Source organism: Bos taurus, chromosome 22 (genome assembly GCF_002263795.3).
Source record: "Bos taurus isolate L1 Dominette 01449 registration number 42190680 breed Hereford chromosome 22, ARS-UCD2.0, whole genome shotgun sequence".
Lineage (NCBI taxonomy): Eukaryota > Metazoa > Chordata > Mammalia > Artiodactyla > Bovidae > Bos > Bos taurus.
In genome coordinates this window covers 43,030,594-43,049,048 of record NC_037349.1, presented here as the reverse complement: position 1 = coordinate 43,049,048, position 18,455 = coordinate 43,030,594, and the positions used below count along the sequence as shown (strand labels likewise).

At 43.2% G+C, this 18,455-nt stretch overlaps 1 protein-coding gene and 1 non-coding gene across 6 annotated transcripts in view; one reads left to right on the top strand and one right to left on the bottom strand.

Annotated features, from left to right (window-relative positions):
• ABHD6 (abhydrolase domain containing 6, acylglycerol lipase) overlaps positions 1 to 18,455 on the top strand; it is a 48,357-nt gene that overhangs the window by 26,111 nt on the left and 3,791 nt on the right. For all 5 annotated transcript variants that reach the window (XM_010817683.4, XM_005222730.5, XM_005222732.5 and 2 more), the window contains 6 exon segments: positions 6,341 to 6,497; positions 7,875 to 7,988; positions 9,379 to 9,511; positions 12,513 to 12,670; positions 15,962 to 16,016; positions 16,292 to 16,392. In XM_010817683.4, the coding sequence (XP_010815985.1) occupies positions 6,363 to 6,497; positions 7,875 to 7,988; positions 9,379 to 9,511; positions 12,513 to 12,670; positions 15,962 to 16,016; positions 16,292 to 16,392 (696 nt within the window). In that variant the 5' untranslated portion in view covers positions 6,341 to 6,362.
• On the bottom strand, positions 10,079 to 10,186 carry LOC112443550 (U6 spliceosomal RNA). The gene has a single exon (XR_003031962.1). It is a non-coding gene; the product is annotated as a U6 spliceosomal RNA (small nuclear RNA).

The following is an 18,455-nucleotide window of genomic DNA, read 5'->3' as shown; positions in this document are numbered from 1 at the left end:
CATTTAAAGTCTTTTACTGATACCATTTACCATAAGGAAAGAAATAGTGCTATCTTTTACAACATGAATGATCCTTACAAACATAATATCAAGTGGAAGTAGTCAAATACAAATAAGAACTTACTGTATGATAAAGTCCTACACATGTAAAACCCTCTTGTTTGAAGGGGAGCCAGTGGTCACCTTTAGGAGGTAAAGCATCTGTGATGCTACTCGTAGTCTAGACCCTGATCTGGGTGGCAGGTGGTGGGCTCATTCCCTCTGTGCAGATTCATCGGGCTGTACACTTATAATATGTGTGCCTTTCTATATTCTTTATACTTCCGTGGAAAGTTACTCTAAAAAACAAAAGTGAAGGATGTAGAGCAATTGGGTCCCTCGTATTTTGCTAGTGGGAATGTGAAATGATGCAGGCATTTTGGAATACAATCTGGGAATTCCTCAAAAGGTTAAAAAAGGTTAAAAAAAAAAAAAAAAGCTGCTATATGACCCAGAAATTCTACTCTTAGGTGAAATGAGAACACTCAAGAGAACAGAAAACATATATCCACAGGAAAACTGGTATATGTATGTTCATAGTGGCATTATCCCTACGAGCTGAGAGGTGGAAACAACTCAAATGTCCATCAACAGATAAGTGGATAAACAAATGTGACCTATCCATACAATGGAATATTATTTAGCCTGAGAAAGGCATGAAATACTTTTGATTTCTCCATCAAATATGAATGAGAGTCTTGGTGGGTAGAGTATTCGTGGTTGTATGTTCTTCCCTTTGATCATTTTAAATATATCACACGATTCCCTTCTGGCTTGTAGAGTTTCTGTTGAGAAATGAAAAACTTTCCAGAAAAGCAATAGTTAAGAGAATTCAGCGCCACCAAACCAGCTTTATTAAAAATGCTAAAGGAACTTCTCTAGGCAGGAAACATAAGAGAAGGAAAAGACTACACAAAATAAACCCAGAACAATTAAGAAAATGGTAATAGGATCATATGCATTGATAATTACCTTATCGGTTCAGTTTAGTTCAGTCGTTCAGTCGTGTCTGACTCTTTGCGACTCCATGAACCACAGCATGCCAGGCCTCCCTGTCCATCACCAACTCCTGGAGCCTACCCAAACTCATGTCCTTTGAGTCGGTGATGCCATCCAACCATCTCATCCTCTGTCGTCCCCTTCTCCTCCTGCCCTCAATCTTTCCCAGCATCAGGGTCTTTTCAAATGAATCAGCTCTTTGCATCAGGTGGCCAAAGTATTGGTGTTTCAGCTTCCGCATCAGTCCTTCCAATGAACACCCAGGACTAATCTCCTTTAGGATGGACTGGTTGGATCTCCTTGCAGTCCAAGGGACTCTCAAGAGTCGTCTCCAACACCACAGTTCAAAAGCATCAATTTTTTGGTGCTCAGCTTTCTTTATAGTCCAACTCTCACATCCATACATGACTACTGGGAAAACCATGGCCTTGACTAGATGGACCTTTGTTGGCAAAGTAATGTCTCTGCTTTTGAATATGCTGTCTAGGTTGGTCATAACTTTCCTTCCAAGGAGTAAGCTTATATGTAAACACATTAAATGTACCAAGTACAAGATGTGGACTGGCTGGGCAGGTGAAAACCTGTGTACATATGCACTTCTACTTAACACATCACTCTACTTAACCCCCCAAATTGTATGTATGTATTTTATATAGTTAGGTTAACCATGTTTCCATTATGGCTTGCAACTGTAATTATCTTTTATTTTTTGTCTGGCTATTGACTGTGAAAACTGAGCATCTTTTACTATTGTGGATATATAACTGTTATTTGCTTAATCCTATTGTATCATGATGGGTCAACCGAAAATGACAGAATTCTGTATCACTTACTACCATTTAATAGAAAATCCTGTAATCATTTTTTAAAATCCAAAAAAAAGGAAAAAAGGAATGAAGTACTGATACATTCTATAATGAATGAACTTGAAAACATGTTAAGTAAAATGTATCAGACACAAAAGGCCACATATTGAATAGACCCACTTATAGAAAATGTGTAGAATCCATAGAGACTTGAAGTGAACTAGTGGATGCCAGGAGGTGCAAGGGGAGGGAGATGGGAAGTGAGTGATAATGGGTATGGATTTCTTTCTCTTTTTTATTGTGGTAAAATATACACAATACAAAATTTACCTTTTTAACTGTTTTTTAAGTGGGTAGTTGAGTTTCTTTTTGATGGAAATGTTCCAGGATTAATGGTGATGGTTGTATAACTTTATGAACACTAAAAACTCATCAGTTGTACTATTTAAAAGGGTGAATTTTAGGGTATATAAACTGCATTTCTATAAAAAGAAATGAATATTCAACATCCTTATTATTAGGGAACATGCAAATCAAAACCTCAGTGATATACTATACACACATTAGGATAGGTGTTAGTTTTTAAAAAAATGAAAAATAGCAAGTTTTGGTGAGTATGTAGAGAAGTTGGAACCCTTGCACTTTGCTGGTAGAAATGTAAAGGGGTATAACTACCATGCAAAAGTTTAGGGGTTCCTCAGAAAGTTTAACACAGAATTACTCTGTGTGCTTGTGTGCACGTGTGTGCACTCAGTCATGTCCAATTGTTTGAGACCTCATGGACTGCAGCCCGCCAGGCTTCTCTGTCCTTGGGATTTCCCAGGCAAGAATACTGGACAGGGTTGCCATTTCCTCCTCTAGGAGATGTTCCCAACCCAGGGATCGAACCTGCATCTCCTGGCTTGCAGGCAGATTCTCCGACACCGCTGAGCCACTGTGGGAGCACCATTAGGATTACTATATGATCCAACTCTTCTACTTCTGGGTATATACATCAAAGTATTGAAAGCAAGGACTCAAACAGATCCTTATTTACCAATGTACATAGCAGTGTTATTCATAATTGCCAACAGAATGGAAATAATTCAAATGTCCATCAACCCATGAATGATAAACAAAATGTGGTATATACATACAATGGGATATTATTCAACCTTACAAAGGAAAAAAATTCTGATGTAGTGTAGAAAATGGATGAACTTTGAAAGCATTATGCTAAGTGGAATAATCCAATCACCAAAGAACAGATACTGTATGATTCCACTTATATGGCTGTCATATGTGTTACAAAATTTTCCACGTTTCTCCCTTGAATTTTGGCAAATGATATATTTGAAGGACAGAATCTTTTTTATATAATACTGAAACTGCCATTTATTGGCTACTTCCTGTGTGTTGGGCTGTGTGTTGAACAAAACTGTAAATGGCTTATCTCATTAAAAAAAATTTTTTTTTGGATTATCTCTTTTAGTCTTAACTGTATCCTCAGTAGAATGCAATAGTTTTCCATATTGTAGATGAGGAAATTGAGTTTCATGATCATATAGCCAAAAAATGAATGAACTGGGATGTAAATGAGTGAACAAATTCATGTTACCATGTCATGACTTAGAACTTTGAAATATGCATATTTTGTCATAAATAGAGCTGTTAAGCTAGCCAATTTTATTGTATCTTTAATGTTTTGAATAGAGAATATATTCATTGAAAAAGTACTAGAAAGAACATGATAAGTCTCCCTCCCACCATTGTTCCTTCTCCATCTACCTTCTTCTCAAAAGTACTTCATACCTCCGCTCCAGATACTCATATTAATAGCATCTTGTATATGATCCCATGCTTTTTGTATGCAAGTACAAGTAAATATAAATATTTATCTTCCTCTCCCTCTCCCCTTTTTTTTATACAAAGGGGATAAAGTTGATCCACTTAGGCTATTTGCTATTGCATGTCTTGGCTACCTCTTTGGTACAAAGTGTACCACAAAGTCAATCTCTGATTGAATTAATTATCTTCCATCTTGGAGGGATTCTTCATGCAGAGTGTTCAATTTGTTTAGATGGTAATTTCATATTGAAATCATTTTCAGGCCAAACTCCAGCACTGCCAAGTCTTATGTAACCAACAGAAGCTGAGCTTTCAACCAACTGCCATATGTTGTAAGGAGTAAAACCAGAGAACAGATAAGATAATTCTTAAGAAACAAGTTCTTACTCCCAAAGTCTGTAGGAAAAATATATTTGGAGTGGACGGCAGAGGAGGGCATATGACTTATATTGAGCTTATGTACCATAGTGGTAATAATGTCTCTGCAAAATCAAATGTGTATTACCATAAATTCTGCATCACAATTAAAATCCACACTATTTTGTGGTTTAATTTTTTGTCAGTTAAAATCCAATTCTTGAGAACAATCAGCTTCTTTGAAACCACAGTATCACTAAGTATGAGAAAGGTTCTGTTTGGCCAGCCCTGGTCTGTAAGTGATTCCCTGGACCCAGGAAAGGGACCAGGTTTGCAGAGCCCTGAAGACAAGGGATAACACCCCAAAATATGGCCTCATTTCCACTCCATGTTCATTGGCCAGGCAACCATCAAAAGCAAAGGCCACATCTCCCAATTCCTGGCAAACAAATACTGTATCACCTTATAAACTGATTGCTTCTCTGAGGTGCCCTCAGCTATATTTGTGGAAAAACTTGAAGAGCAAGCTGAGGAACAGCTGTCCTTCTATGAGACTGAAGAGGTGCCCTGCAGGAATCTGGATGTTGTGATAGAGATAATTGTTCAGGCAGAGGAAGCCGACGCTGAGATTACTAGGAAGCTGGAGAAACAGGAGAAGAAATGCTTGAAGAAGAAAAAGAAAGGCTGGTTGCAGTTCCCTTCACATCTTTGGAAAACTACAGCAGTGCTCAGGAGGAGTGCCAGGAGACGAGTGCAAGACCGAAAAGAAGAAAGTGGAAGCCTCAGGAGGCCCATCGGGAGGATAGAATGGAAGAGTCATCTGTATCTTTCTCCAAACCCAAGAAAAAGAAATCCTCTTCCAAGGAGGAGCTGGTTAGTAGTGATCTTAAAGAGACAGCTGGCGGTGGAAGTCTTCCCAGAGGAAGATATCTTTCCCAATAGAGGAACCAGTTAGTGACCGTGAAGAGTCAGGAAACAAGAGTGTCCCCAAGAAAAAGGGGGAGATTCTCCCCCAGGGAGGAACTGTAACCAGTGGACCTGAAGAGGTTGCTGCCAGCAAGAGCATCAGCTCCCAGGGATGAGAAAGTTCCTAAAAGCTGTCCCAGGAAGACTAGAATGGATGTTTCACTGACAGATCAGGCCCGTGGAGATGTCTCACAACCCATCCCCTGTGTCCCAGTGAAAACAAACTTCCAAGAATAGATAAATAAATAAGGCTAAGACTCAAATGCAGAGATTTTGTTGGTTGAAACCAGCTTGCTCAGATAGAATCACAAACAGGCAAATGTGTTTCTCACAGAGAGGCAGTCACTGGAATCATTCAAGACAACAGCTGTGAGGTGTGTGGAGTCCTGAGACAACAAGGAATTCAGACATCGCCGGTCAGTCTCCGGTTGTCCTCTCTTCCCATGCAGGGATGTGTGGGCGTGGAGTAACCTCTCCACCAGCAATGGCAGCCTTGACGACAGAGTCTGATTCCTCATCTCCACAAATAAACAGCGAGTTGCAGGTGATAGGAGGGAACACACTTTATCTTTAAGTCTTTCGATGCATTTCCTGCCAGTTAAAGTGCCTCTGTGGTAAGGTCTTCCAGGTCAGCTGCACTGCGCCCTGTGGCACTCAGGCCCACGAGTCCACGGCTGCTCGGCCCAGATTTTAGGCTTCGGTGAACATGGCCCACCAGGAGCTGCCAGCCAGCTCTCTGAAGGGGAGGCCACCCTTGTCTTGGCCTCTCCAGAGTCCTCCCCAGGCTTACCACCAGCCGTTTTGAATTCTCCTGAAACTCAGCTGAGCAAGGCACATACCCGTGAGGTCCCACAGCCTTCTTTGCCCTGTGATTCAAACTACTAGAAATATGTATTAACAGAGGATTATTGTGTATCATGCTTTTTTTTTTTTTTTTTAGTTCTACCAGTTTATTGCTACCAACCCGTCACCCTCCACCCTCATGCACACATGCTCAGTCATGTAATCCCATGGACTGCAGCCTGCCAGGCTCCTCTGTCCATGGACTTTTCCAGGCAAGAATACTGGAGTGGGTTGCCATTTCCTTCTCCATGTGTCATGCTTCTTAAGAAAACGCCCCCTTTTCCCTTCCTGATAGCGTGCTTAGGAATATTTATACCAGAATATTCATGTAAGGTACTTTCTGGAATGGCCTGACTTAGTGGTCCTCGAGGGTGACTGTGTAGAGGACGAGGGCTGGGAGAATCATTGCTCTTAATTCGAAGTAAAGCTGTACAGAGTCCGCCTCCCGAAGCTGCTTCTCTGGCGCTCGCTGACTTTGATTTTGCCTGTATTTCCGTCCCCAGGTACTGGCGGAGGACGCTGGGCATGCAGGTCCGCTATGTGCGCCACGAAGACTATCAGTTCTGCTACTCCTTCCGTGGCAGGCCTGGCCACAAACCTTCCATCCTCATGCTCCACGGGTTCTCTGCCCACAAGGACATGTGGCTCAGCATGGTCAAGGTGGGGTGCCAGAGCCTTCCCTCCTCAGAGGGTGTCACTCAGCAAAAAAAAAGAAGAGAGGGGGTTCTACTTAAATATGATGTCATCAGCAGTGGTAGAGAGCAGAGGGAACCCGGTATAATGGCTCAAAGCACCCTAAACTAGTGTAGCATATTATTCAGATCCTTTTTCAGACAGAACTTACTGAGCTGAATGTTGTTTATAAAATCAGTGCCTCACCAATGATTTCACCTTATGACTATTTCTTTGGAAAGTTTCTGATACTCTGCTTCATATTTGGACTGTCATGGCTATCAAAGGCCAGGTTTTGAAAAGTCATTTCTGTATATTCCAAGATTCCCCTCTTCTTCCCTTCTCTGCTTCTCCTTCTCTCTCCCTGTCTCCTCCTCCTCTCTTCCTTCCATTTCTGCTTTCTCTTTTCCTTAGCCCTTTAGAGAGCAGTCTTGATCTGACAGCTTTCTGGGATGGTTTCTCAAATCACTCATTTCTCTCCTGGTTTATTTGGTTGTGTCAGTTTGCTTTAGTTGGTAAAAGTGAACAGCTGGTGAAGATGGGGGCTGGGAGAGGTCTGGCAGAGAAGGACCCCAGGCTCCCACCTCAAGCAGTACCTGACTAATCCCAAGCATGCTCTCCATTAGGACGAAAAGGCTCACACATCCCCTAGTTTCTTATTTCCAAAGTTCAGTATCAGGACAGTCATCGTGCTTTAATGAACCTCTGACTTCCTCTTCATCTTTCATATAACTGGTTAGTTGTTTATTGATAGCTGATCTATCTCAAATTCCTGGTTAAATGTGGCATATATTTAAATGGAAGAAGGTGTTTAGGATAAAAATACCTAGGGAATTAGATCGTAATGTAAAAAAAAAAACAAAAAAAAAAAGAGTTGAGACCAGAACTAGGGTGATCAGACATGGTTCTTAGGAGAAGTGTTGCTCCTGTGGGCTCTGAAACTGGCTGGGGCTCTGGGAGAACAGAATCACCCAGTGTATTAATAGTGGCAAGTTGGTGGCTGCAAGACTGGGATAAGCATAGAGAGGATGAGGGAAAGGAGAAGGAGGCAGGGCCTGCCAGCTGGTGTCAGGAAAGAGCAAAGGACACAAGCTGCTCCCCGACCTCTGCTCTCCCCTTTCCAGTCATCCCGAGGCCTCTCCCATTGTGTATTAGACTGTGGGGGCTTCTGCTGTCTGTAAGGCTCCTGGCAGTGTTTATTCATGTCAGATGTTACTAGGGGAAGACACGGGGCGGTTTAGGTTCCTCCCTCCCCAGCGGGGAGGCTGTCCAGGTCACTTGGTAAGTGGGGGGAACCTCCCCAGAAACATGGGCGGACATGCTCCGCACACCACATTCTGACTCTTTGGTCATGTGTGTCCCCAGTTCCTCCCGAAGAACCTGCACCTGGTCTGCGTGGACATGCCAGGGCATGAAGGCACCACTCGGTCCTCACTGGATGACCTGTCCATAGATGGGCAAGTCAAGAGGATACACCAGGTAAGCAGAGAGGCTCCACCAAAAAACTGCCCAGGTGGGTCTTGGCCACCGTTGCATCCCCAAGTCTGAAGAACAGTCAACGTGGGTTCCGTTTTGACTCATAATTGCAAACAAAATGGCAGCAGCCCAGGGTATCCCCGGTCAGCCATAGAGGGCCAGGGCTTATTGCTGACTTCTTTCAACCTATTATAACTGTTTCTGGAGAAATACAGTCTCATTTTCTCAACTCTTCAAAAAGGGAGTTTAGAATTCCTCAAGACCGTTTATTTTTTTAGAGTGTATTTTTTTGGTTACCAGCTGCTTGATGATGGTAACAGCATGTCTGCCTGGTTGTGGAGGATGGGGAGGGTGATCTTTTCATTTTGTTCTGATTTAGTATCTTTCTTCAGCCCTGTCTGACTGAGCTTTCAAAGTCATGGGGCTCATGAACCATTTCAAAATTTAATGGTTCATACTCTTCAGGTTGACATTAAATATTTTCTCCACTCAAGGATGTTTATTTAATGTCTGCCCCTCTCCTCTCTTTAAACTGTGTATTACTTGGAAGCAAGGAACCTTGTTTCTTTGACTTTTGCTGTATCCTGAGCAGCTGACCGTGGTTGCTTGTACATAATAGATATCCAATAAATATTTTTTGGATGAATGGGTAGATGTAGGGGATAGTTGGTTGAATGATTGGATAGAGGGAAAGTTGGATGGATGGTTGGATGAATGGTCGAATGGTTGAATAGATGAATGGATAGATAGTTATATGAATGGATATTTGGATGGTTGAATAGATGGATGGGTGGATAGCTGTATGAATGGATGGGTGAATGGTTGGGTAGACAGATGGGTAGGTAGTTACATTAGTGGACGTTTAGATGGATGAAAAGTGCTGTAAATTATAGCCAGTCAGCAAACTAGGGCCTGTGGGCTTCATTTGATCTGTCACTGAGTTTTGTAAGCTGTTTATTGGAAGACAGCTGCAGTCACCCGTTTACATGTTGCCTTTGGAAGACAGCCACATTCACCCATTTACATGTTGTCTTTAGCTGCTTTTGTGCTACAGCAGAAGAGTTGAATAGTTGCAGCAGAGATAATAGGCACGCAGAGCAGAAAATATTTACTCTTGGGATCTTTATTTTTAAAATTTGCTGGCTCATGAATTTGAGGGATCTTTGTTGATTTTACACTTACCAACGAGCCCTCAATAACCCATGTCAGGTAAAGAAGAGTACATGCATGTAACAGGGCTCATCTGGATAATCTAGTAGATTTCAGATCCCCTTTCATCAATAGCCCTTTTCTGCTTGTCCCCATGGGAAGTACAAAAGTTTTCAGCTCTGGAATCCCCATTGTCATTGTCCACAGTTGTGTAACCAAGCCCCTTTCTCACTTCCCTTCCTAGTTTGTAGAATGCCTCAAGCTGAACAAAAAGCCCTTCCACCTGGTAGGCACCTCCATGGGCGGCCACGTGGCTGGGGTGTATGCTGCTCACTACCCATCAGACGTCTGCAGCCTGTCCCTTGTGTGTCCTGCGGGTGAGTTGTAAGACTCAGATCACCCTGTGAGTGATGTGGACGCAGAGGGAGCTGAATCTCTGAAGAAGTTAATGGTGGTTTCTGCTGTGACTGTCTTTTTAGAATCATATTTTTGACAATATTGTAGAGATACTAAAAAAGTTTGCCTTAGTGGTACAATCAAGCAATAGTTGCATAACCATAATTGTAACTATATTGAGCTTTAAAATACAGAGCCAGCTTTGTCTCACAAAGAATCGGAGCTGGTTATTTTAAAAGTGTATAAAACTTCACAGCATGTAAATACTTTGAAGTATAATGATAATATTAACATCTAACATTTTATTGAATTTTTATGAGCTAAACTCTTTATATGGATTTAATCCTTGCCATAACCTTGTGAGGTGAAAGTACTGTTATTATGTGTCTTTCTTTTTTGGCTGAAAACTCAGAGATCTTTTGTCATTGCAGGCTTTTTTTTTAAATCAACAAACTTTGGTGTCTGATCTTAAATGTGTTCATGTCTACTTGAGCTATAACATGTCCTCAGAAATTATGATCTGAAGTTGGATTTTTTTTTTTAATTTTTAAAATATGGAACACTTCATGAGTTTGCATGTCATCCTTGCACAAGAGCTATGCTGATCTGAATCTGTATTGTTCCAGTTTTAGCATATATGCTACTGAGATGAACACTAAAATTGGATTTAAAATTTATATACATATATATGTATATAAATCTTCATACTTGAATTTATAGTATGTTAGTAAGAAAAATGTTTCTCTCTTTTTCCTTCTCTTGCTTCCCTCTTCATCGCTGGTAATTTACTGGAGTATGGTTTACACATAGTAAATTGTCCAGATTTTCAGTACCTATCTCAGTGGCTTTTTACCTATGTAATTATTGTCCAGATAAGGATAGTATGCCCATTTTATAGGCGCACATTATGTTAGTGCTGGAGCCAGGATAGGAACTGGCCCTAAGCTATCTGACTCCAGAACTCAAGCTGTGGGTTTTGGAGAAGTCCTTTCATATTCACTACCTCTTTTATATGACTCATATCCATTACCTTCTTTACCCACTAGAACCCAACCATGAACTGAACTTGTGCACCTTCTACTGAAACATAACTAAATTTATCTTTGAAACCTTTCAACTCATTCAGAAAGTTAAGTTTTCAGGTCTAAGGCAATGGCACCCCACTCCAGTACTCTTGCCTGGAAAATCCCATGGACAGAGGAGCCTGGTAGGCTGCAGTCCATGGGGTCGCCAAGAGTCGGACACGACTGAGTGACTTCACTTTCACCTCTCACGTTCATGCATTGGAGAAGGAAATGGCAACCCACTCCAGTGTTCTTGCCTGGAGAATCCCAGGGACGGGGGAGCCTGGTGAGCTGCTGTCTATGGGGTCGCACAGAGTCGGACACGACTGAAGCGACTTAGCAGCAGCAGCAGCAAGCTCGTTGAAATTGAAGGCAAGTTCCCAAAGGGTTTTCCTTTTCCCAAGCACTGTGTCTGAAGTCGTTTGATCTTATAATGATACAGTCTGAGAATTGGAGGGGACTTACCAGGTGGTCCAGTGGTTAAGACTCTGTGCTTCCAAAGCAGAGGGCGTGGGTTCAATCCCTGGTTGGGAAACTAAGATCCCGTATGTTGCACAACTCAGGCAAGAAAAAATGAAGAATTGGAGCCCTCTGGAATGTTATTAGATTTTAAATCACTTGTGGAAGGTCAGCTCTAACTGACTAACTGACTTTTTTGAGTGTATATTGATTTGCCCAGAGAAGAGTTTTATACCTGAGTTTCCATTAGAAAGTTATAATTGAATTTGTTTGTATGTAAAAATGAAAAGATACACTTTTTTTTTTAGTTTGAAATAATTTTAAATTTATAGAAATGTTGCAAAGATAGTACCCTTCATCCAGTTCTCTCCTTTAACAGCTTACATAGCACAGCAAATTTGTCACAACCAGGAAACCAACATGGGTGTATTACTATTAACTAAAATCAGGCTTTATTTAGATTTCATTAGTTTTTCTACAATTGTCCTTTTCTTTTCCAGGATCCTATTCAGGATATACCACATGACATTTAGCTTAGGATTATTTTTAAAGCAAAAAGAAATAGATCATGTAATCTGCCCATGGCATCATGAGAGCTGCACGATACGCACGTTAGATTTAGAGGAGTTGCTGAATATAGGAGATTTATGAAATGTAGGTTTCTCTAGCACAGTGTGGCTTCCACTGCCTCTCTTTCTAAGCTCTAGCTCTTCAGCTAAGTTAAACACCTAGAAACTTGTTGAGTGTTTGAAATGAAATTAATTTTACGCCCCTTCATAGACCAGCTTGTGTGAACTCTCGTGTCCTGTGTCAGGTGATAGAAAATAATGGTCAGTCTCAAGGCTCTTCCGGCTCCGGATTGCCTAATGGTCCCCTGGAGGAAGAGGGACTGTGTAGAGGGCACTCCTGCCCTCCTGCCCCAACGTGTGGGACAGCTCCAAAGGGGACTCAACTTTCACTGCATTTTATGTGCTGACCCCAAATAAGAGATTGTTAAGTGGGTCCAGGCTGAAGGAAGGAGTACTCAGTCAGTCCACTCTAGTCATGCATTTCACCAGGTCTCCTCTCAACCCTTACAGATGTGTGAGAGGGGCTCAGGCAAGTTGTCTTCTAGACTCTCAAACTCTTCTTAATTTTGGTCCTACGGGTGAATCCCGTGGCAACTTAAGTGCAGATTCTGATGAAAGAGACTTAGGGGAGGGGCTGAGGTGCTTATGGGCTCCCAGTTTGCGTAGCCAGCCCTTAAGATGTTCTGAAGAAGAAAATTTTTTTCCTGTGTTTCTCAAATTGTGGTTTTGACTTTGAGCAAGGATGCCAGTACCAATTAAAAAGAAATCTACCAGTGGAAAGCACCTAAGATACATTAGGTCTGGGGCTGATTTTGGAAGTTCTCTATATACAATGGGGTTTGGTAAGAAGGTAGATATATTGCCAAGCTTTTTTGGTTTGAATCCCCCAGGTCTGCAGTACTCAACTGATAATAAATTTGTGCAACGGCTCAAAGAACTGCAGGAGTCGGCCGCCGTAGAGAAGATTCCCTTGATCCCGACCACCCCGAAGGAGATGAGTGAGATGCTGCAGCTCTGCTCCTACGTACGCTTCAAGGTGCCCCAGCAGGTACCGTGGCCTCCACGGCAGTGTGCCTGCCTCTGCCCAGTGCTCAGGTGGCCAGGGCCAGCATCCCCCAACGTTCCCTCCTTGTCCTCAGCTTCCATTCATTCAGCAAGTGCCATGTCTGCGATGTATCCAACACTGTGCTTGGGCACCCTGGGGAAGAAATGAGACAGAAGGCCAGGGGGAGAAGCAGTCAATTAACAAGACAGATAATTTCACACTGTAGTAAGTTTTCTAGAGGAAATGAAGATAGTGCTGTGCTTGAAAACAGAGAGGCAGGAGAAACTTTGATAAGCCTCTGTAAGAAAACAGCCTGAGCAGGGATGCATAAAACAGTCAAGTCCAAGATGCTGGAAGGAGAGGCCAGGGTGACTGGAGCCCAGAGTGTGAGGGAAAGAATGGGTTGAGGTGAGGTTGGAATAGTACACAAGGGCTGAATCAAAGATTCTCATTAAAAAAAAAAGTTTCAGGGCCCTTTTAACACCCTTAAGAATTATTGACAACCCCAACGAGCTTCTTTTTATGAAAGCTGTAACTATTGATGTGTACCACATTAGAAATTAAACCCCAGGAGAACTTAAAATACAAGAATACACAAGTACTCATTTCATTAGCTGTCAGAATGGTGACATTATCCATCATTCTGTAGACTCTGAAAATCAGCATGCTTTTGAGAGAATCAAAGTGAAAAAGGCAAGCGACATTTAGTGTTATTATGAAAATTGTGTGATGTCTTATAATCCCAGGAACCGCTTTGAGAACCACTAGGCTGGATCATGTAGAACTTTTAAGAGATTATGGGAAGGAGACTGGAGTTCTTCTAAATACAGTAGGAGAAACACTTAAGAGTTGTAGGGGAACACAGACAGAAACGGAGAAGCCCGTTAGTGTGCTGTGTTACTCCAGGATGAGGGTGTAGACGGCGTAGTAGTAGTGGAGAATGAGATCCGAGAAGCTTTGGAAGGAAGGAGGTAGGACTTACTGGCCAGTGGGAAGTGGAGGATGAGAGAATGTGAGTCACAGGTGACTTCTGATACTTTAGTTGGATAAAGGTAGTGTTTTCTTCCTCCTTTAAAAAATTTTTTTATTATTTTCTGGCCACGCCACGTGGCACGTGGGATTCTTGTTCCCCAGCTAGGGATCAAACTTGTGTTCCATGCAGTGGAGACATGGAGTCTTAACCACTGGACTGCTAGGGAAGTCCCAAGGTAGTGTTTTCTGAGTAGGGGAAGGGGAGGGAGGGTGGGATTGGGGCATCTGCTAAGAGCTCCATTTTGGATATGCTAAGTTCAAGTTCCCTGAGACACCATCACATGCAGGGGTCATGTAGACAGTTAGAAATATGAGTGGAGCTGAGGGAAGTCTGGCCTGCGCTGTAAAATGAGAGCCATCAGCCAAGGATGGTATTAAAAGTCATGGGTCTAAATGAGGTTGTGCAGGAGATAGTGTGGGGAACCGAGAGTCCATGAGTGAGACCTCACAACAGCACATTCTCTCACTCTGTCTCAGGAGCTGGATGCTGCCTGGGGTGGGATGGGTCCTCCTGGGAGCTGAGAGAATGGGCTCTGTGCAGAGGTCGTGAACATGACTCATTAATGGATGTGGCCCATCTCTGAGGAAGCATCACAGAATCAGATTCTGTGGCATGTTCTGTCCATGAAGTTCTCTTTTCAGTCATGACTTTACACTGGTCCTCTCTCAGCACTGATCTCTTTCCAGAATAGAGTAACCAAGTAGGGTTTTAGAAAATTCCATGTTTTGAGTTGTCAGAGAAGTGAAGACACTGGGGAAAAAGTAATGCAGATCCCAAAATCTTGCCCTTGTAGTCAGGGAGGAGCCCCTAGGCACTCAGCCTACTGTGTCACGTTGTGTAATGACTGTGTTGGCTGCCTTGCGTCTTCTGTTCCTACCTCAGTAAGAGCAAGGACTGTGTCTTCGGTTGTTCTGTTCCCAGCCTGCAGCAAAGTGCTTGCATGAAATAGGTCCTAGGTATAGAGGGGATGGATCAGTGGACGGGAGGAAGCCTGAACAATGCAGAGATGGAGAATGGATGTGTGGGGAGATGCAGGGTACAGGGGTGCATGAACGGATGTGTGTGCATACATCACTGATTTAGGGGTTTAGAGAGATGGATGGCCGAGTACATGGATGGATGGGAGGGTGTCTAGAAATGGCAGAGATGGAGGATGATGGGTTGGTGGATGGAGGACAGATGGATACATGTGTAGATGTATGCATATGTGATTCAGAGGTGCTGCGTGGGTGGGTGACGGATAGGTGGAGGTCTGCATGAAGCAGGGATGGAGGATGGATGGGTAGCTGCAGGCTCAGTGGACACACGGATGGACATGTGCATGTCTGAATCAGAGGTGTAGGATGGATGGTAGGCAGGGGTGCGGAGCAGAGGTGGAGGGTGGATGGGTGAATGCAAGATGGAGAGATGCGTGGGTACAGGATGGACAGTAGAACAAAGGAAATATCTGATGCTGAGCACCGTGTTTGGGACAGTTTGCCATTGGTCTCACCTCTGGGCTTCCACTTCCAGAATAATCAGATGCTCCAGCGGGTGGGTTTCATCCAGAGCAATTATGACTGGGTCTTCCCACTTCAGTCAGCGCGCAGGACTCCTGAGAGTGTATTGAAGGGGTTCAGTCCATTCCTAGGGAGATGAGAGGAGTGACGGCTGCTAATGTGGCCCTGGGACCCTGCCTCAAGCACCCTGAGGTGGGGAAGAGGCAGGCCGCGTTCCCTGGCCGCAGCACCTCTCCGGGTGGTCTCCCAGGTCCAGGAGCCCTGGCCGTCGGCATGTGCTGCAGCGCCACAGCCCGCCTGTCACGCAGTGAGCTCAGGACACCGAAAGCCTTCCCAGAACTTCCCCAGTGGTTGGTTTCACTGCTTAAGAGGCCCATCATCCCCAGTGGTTAATTTTTTTTTAATAGACCTTGTTTTATATTGGGTATCACTGAGTAATTACTTGATATTATTTTCATTCTGATTATGTCTCAGGATAAGCAGAGAATTCCTCATAGGTGAGGCAGCTTACATGCCACCGGGGTCCTTTGGCTTCACAGTTATTCCCAGAGTTCCTTCCTTATGAGAAAGAAAAAGCCTCTTATGAACCTAAGTCCCCATTACACTGCATGGCCATCAAGGGAATTTGGAGACCAGGCCTTACAAACCTTGACAATGCCCGAAACTGCTGGCCTTTGATTTCCCCTCTTTGTCCCAGACCCTTCTGAGGCCTGAGAATACGAATCCTCCCTCGCCTTCTGACTTTGGGTTATTTATCCCTAGATCCTGCAGGGCCTTGTTGATGTCCGCATCCCTCACAACACCTTCTACCGAAAGCGTAAGTAGCCCTGTGTTGACCTCTAAGCCTGTGACACATCTTATGGGTGGCCTGCTCGTCTTCCTTACATTTCTGAGACTTTGAGAGTTTTCTGGGACCCCTCAAGAAAGACACAGTGCCTTAGACTCAAAGACTATATACCCTGTATATATCCTGTATATACATAGGGACCCAGCAGGGAAGCCCTATATATATACATACACACTATCTAATTTCTGTACTTGGTGGTGTCCACAGCACAGCCCACACTCACTTTATTTTCCTTCCTTACGAAGTGTTTTTGGAAATCGTCAGTGAGAAGTCGAGATACTCCCTCCATCAGAACATGGACAAGATTAAGGTCCCCACGCAGATCATCTGGGGGAAACAAGACCAGGTATGTGGCGCGTCCCTGGGGCTGCCTGTGCCAGTTACACTAGCCTCCAAGGACAAACTCGTGGTCCTTTATGAAGGGAGCCTGGCTGCTCTCTGATACCAGGGAGAGGTGGCGCACGCCTGGTGCCAAGTGCCGGCCTTCACAGGGAGTTGAGGGCAGTGACGCTGACCTCTTAAAATGTAAGACAATTTGAAAGCATTTTCATAAATTATCTTTCTCAAAGCCAGATAGTCACATGGTACAGAAACCTTGTAAGACTACGGAAAGATGGATAAGAGTACACTCGGTCTCTTTGACATCCTAGATCCCAGTTCCCATTTCTTCAAGGCAGCACTTACAGTTTGTGTGTGTTTCTTTTAAATTTTCCAAGGCAGCGGTTGGCACACGCTTTCTCTAAAAGGGCCAGATAGTAAATATTTGCAGCTTTGCGGGTGATAAGTTCCTGTTCATCTATTCAGCTCTTCTGTTGTGATGGTGACATGCAGAGCAAATGGCAGGCAGAGCTCCCGGGAGCCTGCAGTCACAAAGCAGGCAGGGGCTGTTGTTTGCCTGTTTCTATTCTAAGCATTTATCAGTGTGCATAAAGAAGTGTTGTGTATAAGATTTTCAGACATGCAGTATATACAGTTTCGTACCTTAATTGCTTAATATATATGAGAAATATGTACCTTGGAAATCATTTAATATCAGCTTGAAGAGATCCACACATTCTAGTGCTTTAAATATTTTATTTTGAAAGAATCTCAAATTTACAGGATAATTGTAAAAGTAGTACAGAGTACTCCTGTATCTGCCTTTACCCAGTTTCATCAGTTTTAACTGCTTGTTCAAAAGTTCACGTGCTGTAAAATTTACCTTGTTGCCCACCCCACTGCGGCCCCGGTGCAGAATGCTTCTGTCATCCTGTAGGTTCTCTCTTGCCCACTTGCAGTTCATCTCCATTCCTGCCCCAGCACTGTTCAACCACTGACCTGCTTTCTGTTTCTGAAGTCTTGTCTAGAATTTAGTTATCTAAAATTTTCATAAAATGATATTTTACAGTGGTGGTCTTTTGCATCTGGCTTCTTCCACTCAAGCGTGATGTTTCTGAGGTTCATCCATATCGTCGCCTATGCCAACAGTTTGTTCCTTTCTATTGCTGAGTGTCATTCCATGATACGTATGTGCCACATCTTACTTACTACCAACTTTTTAACATTTACCGCCTCATCTAGGCAGGTCTAGAAATATGTGTTTTGGGGCCATTTGGAGTGAGCTGCTTACGTCACGTCCCTTTACCTCCAGTGCTTCAAGGGGTATTTACTGCAACCCAGAATATTATCTCACATGATCACAGGACATTGTCACACCTGGGACATGTAACATTGATGACATAGCTTTTAACTAACGTACAGTCCCTATTTCAAATGGATTCCTTGTTCCAGTGACGTCCTTCCTAGAGTGCTCCTCCTCCTGCCCCTGTAGCCAGGATCACATGCTGCATATTTTGTCTTTTTAGTTTCCTTTTATATAAAATGATGCCCACTTTCTGCCTTTATCCTTCATAACACTGAGATATTTGAAGAGTGTGGGCCAGTTATTTTACAAAATATTCCTCAGTTTGAGTTGGTTGGCTGTTTCCTCATGATTAAATTCGGGATACATATCCCTGGCCAGAATATCTCATGGGTAGTAAGACTTCACATCCTCAGAAGGAGAATGTCTTTACTTCAGTGGTGGGAATTTTTAAAACTGTTATTTATTTTGGGGGCTGCACTGTATGGCATGTGAGATCTTAGTTCCTCAACCAGGGATTGAAACGGTGCCCTAGGCAGTGGAAGCCTCTTAACCTCTGGCCTGCCTGGGACATCCCAGTGATGGGAATTTTTGATTGTGACATCTGATTTCTTCATTATAGACATTATTTCTCCACTTGCAACTAATAAGCAGTCTGCAGGGAGGCACTTCGAGACCATGTGGGTATCTTGGTCCTCATCAAACATTTCCCTCTAGATTTACCATCTGTGAATGGTTGTTGCCCAAAACAAAATTTTATGTTCTTTTTGGGAGCTGCATAGTACTCC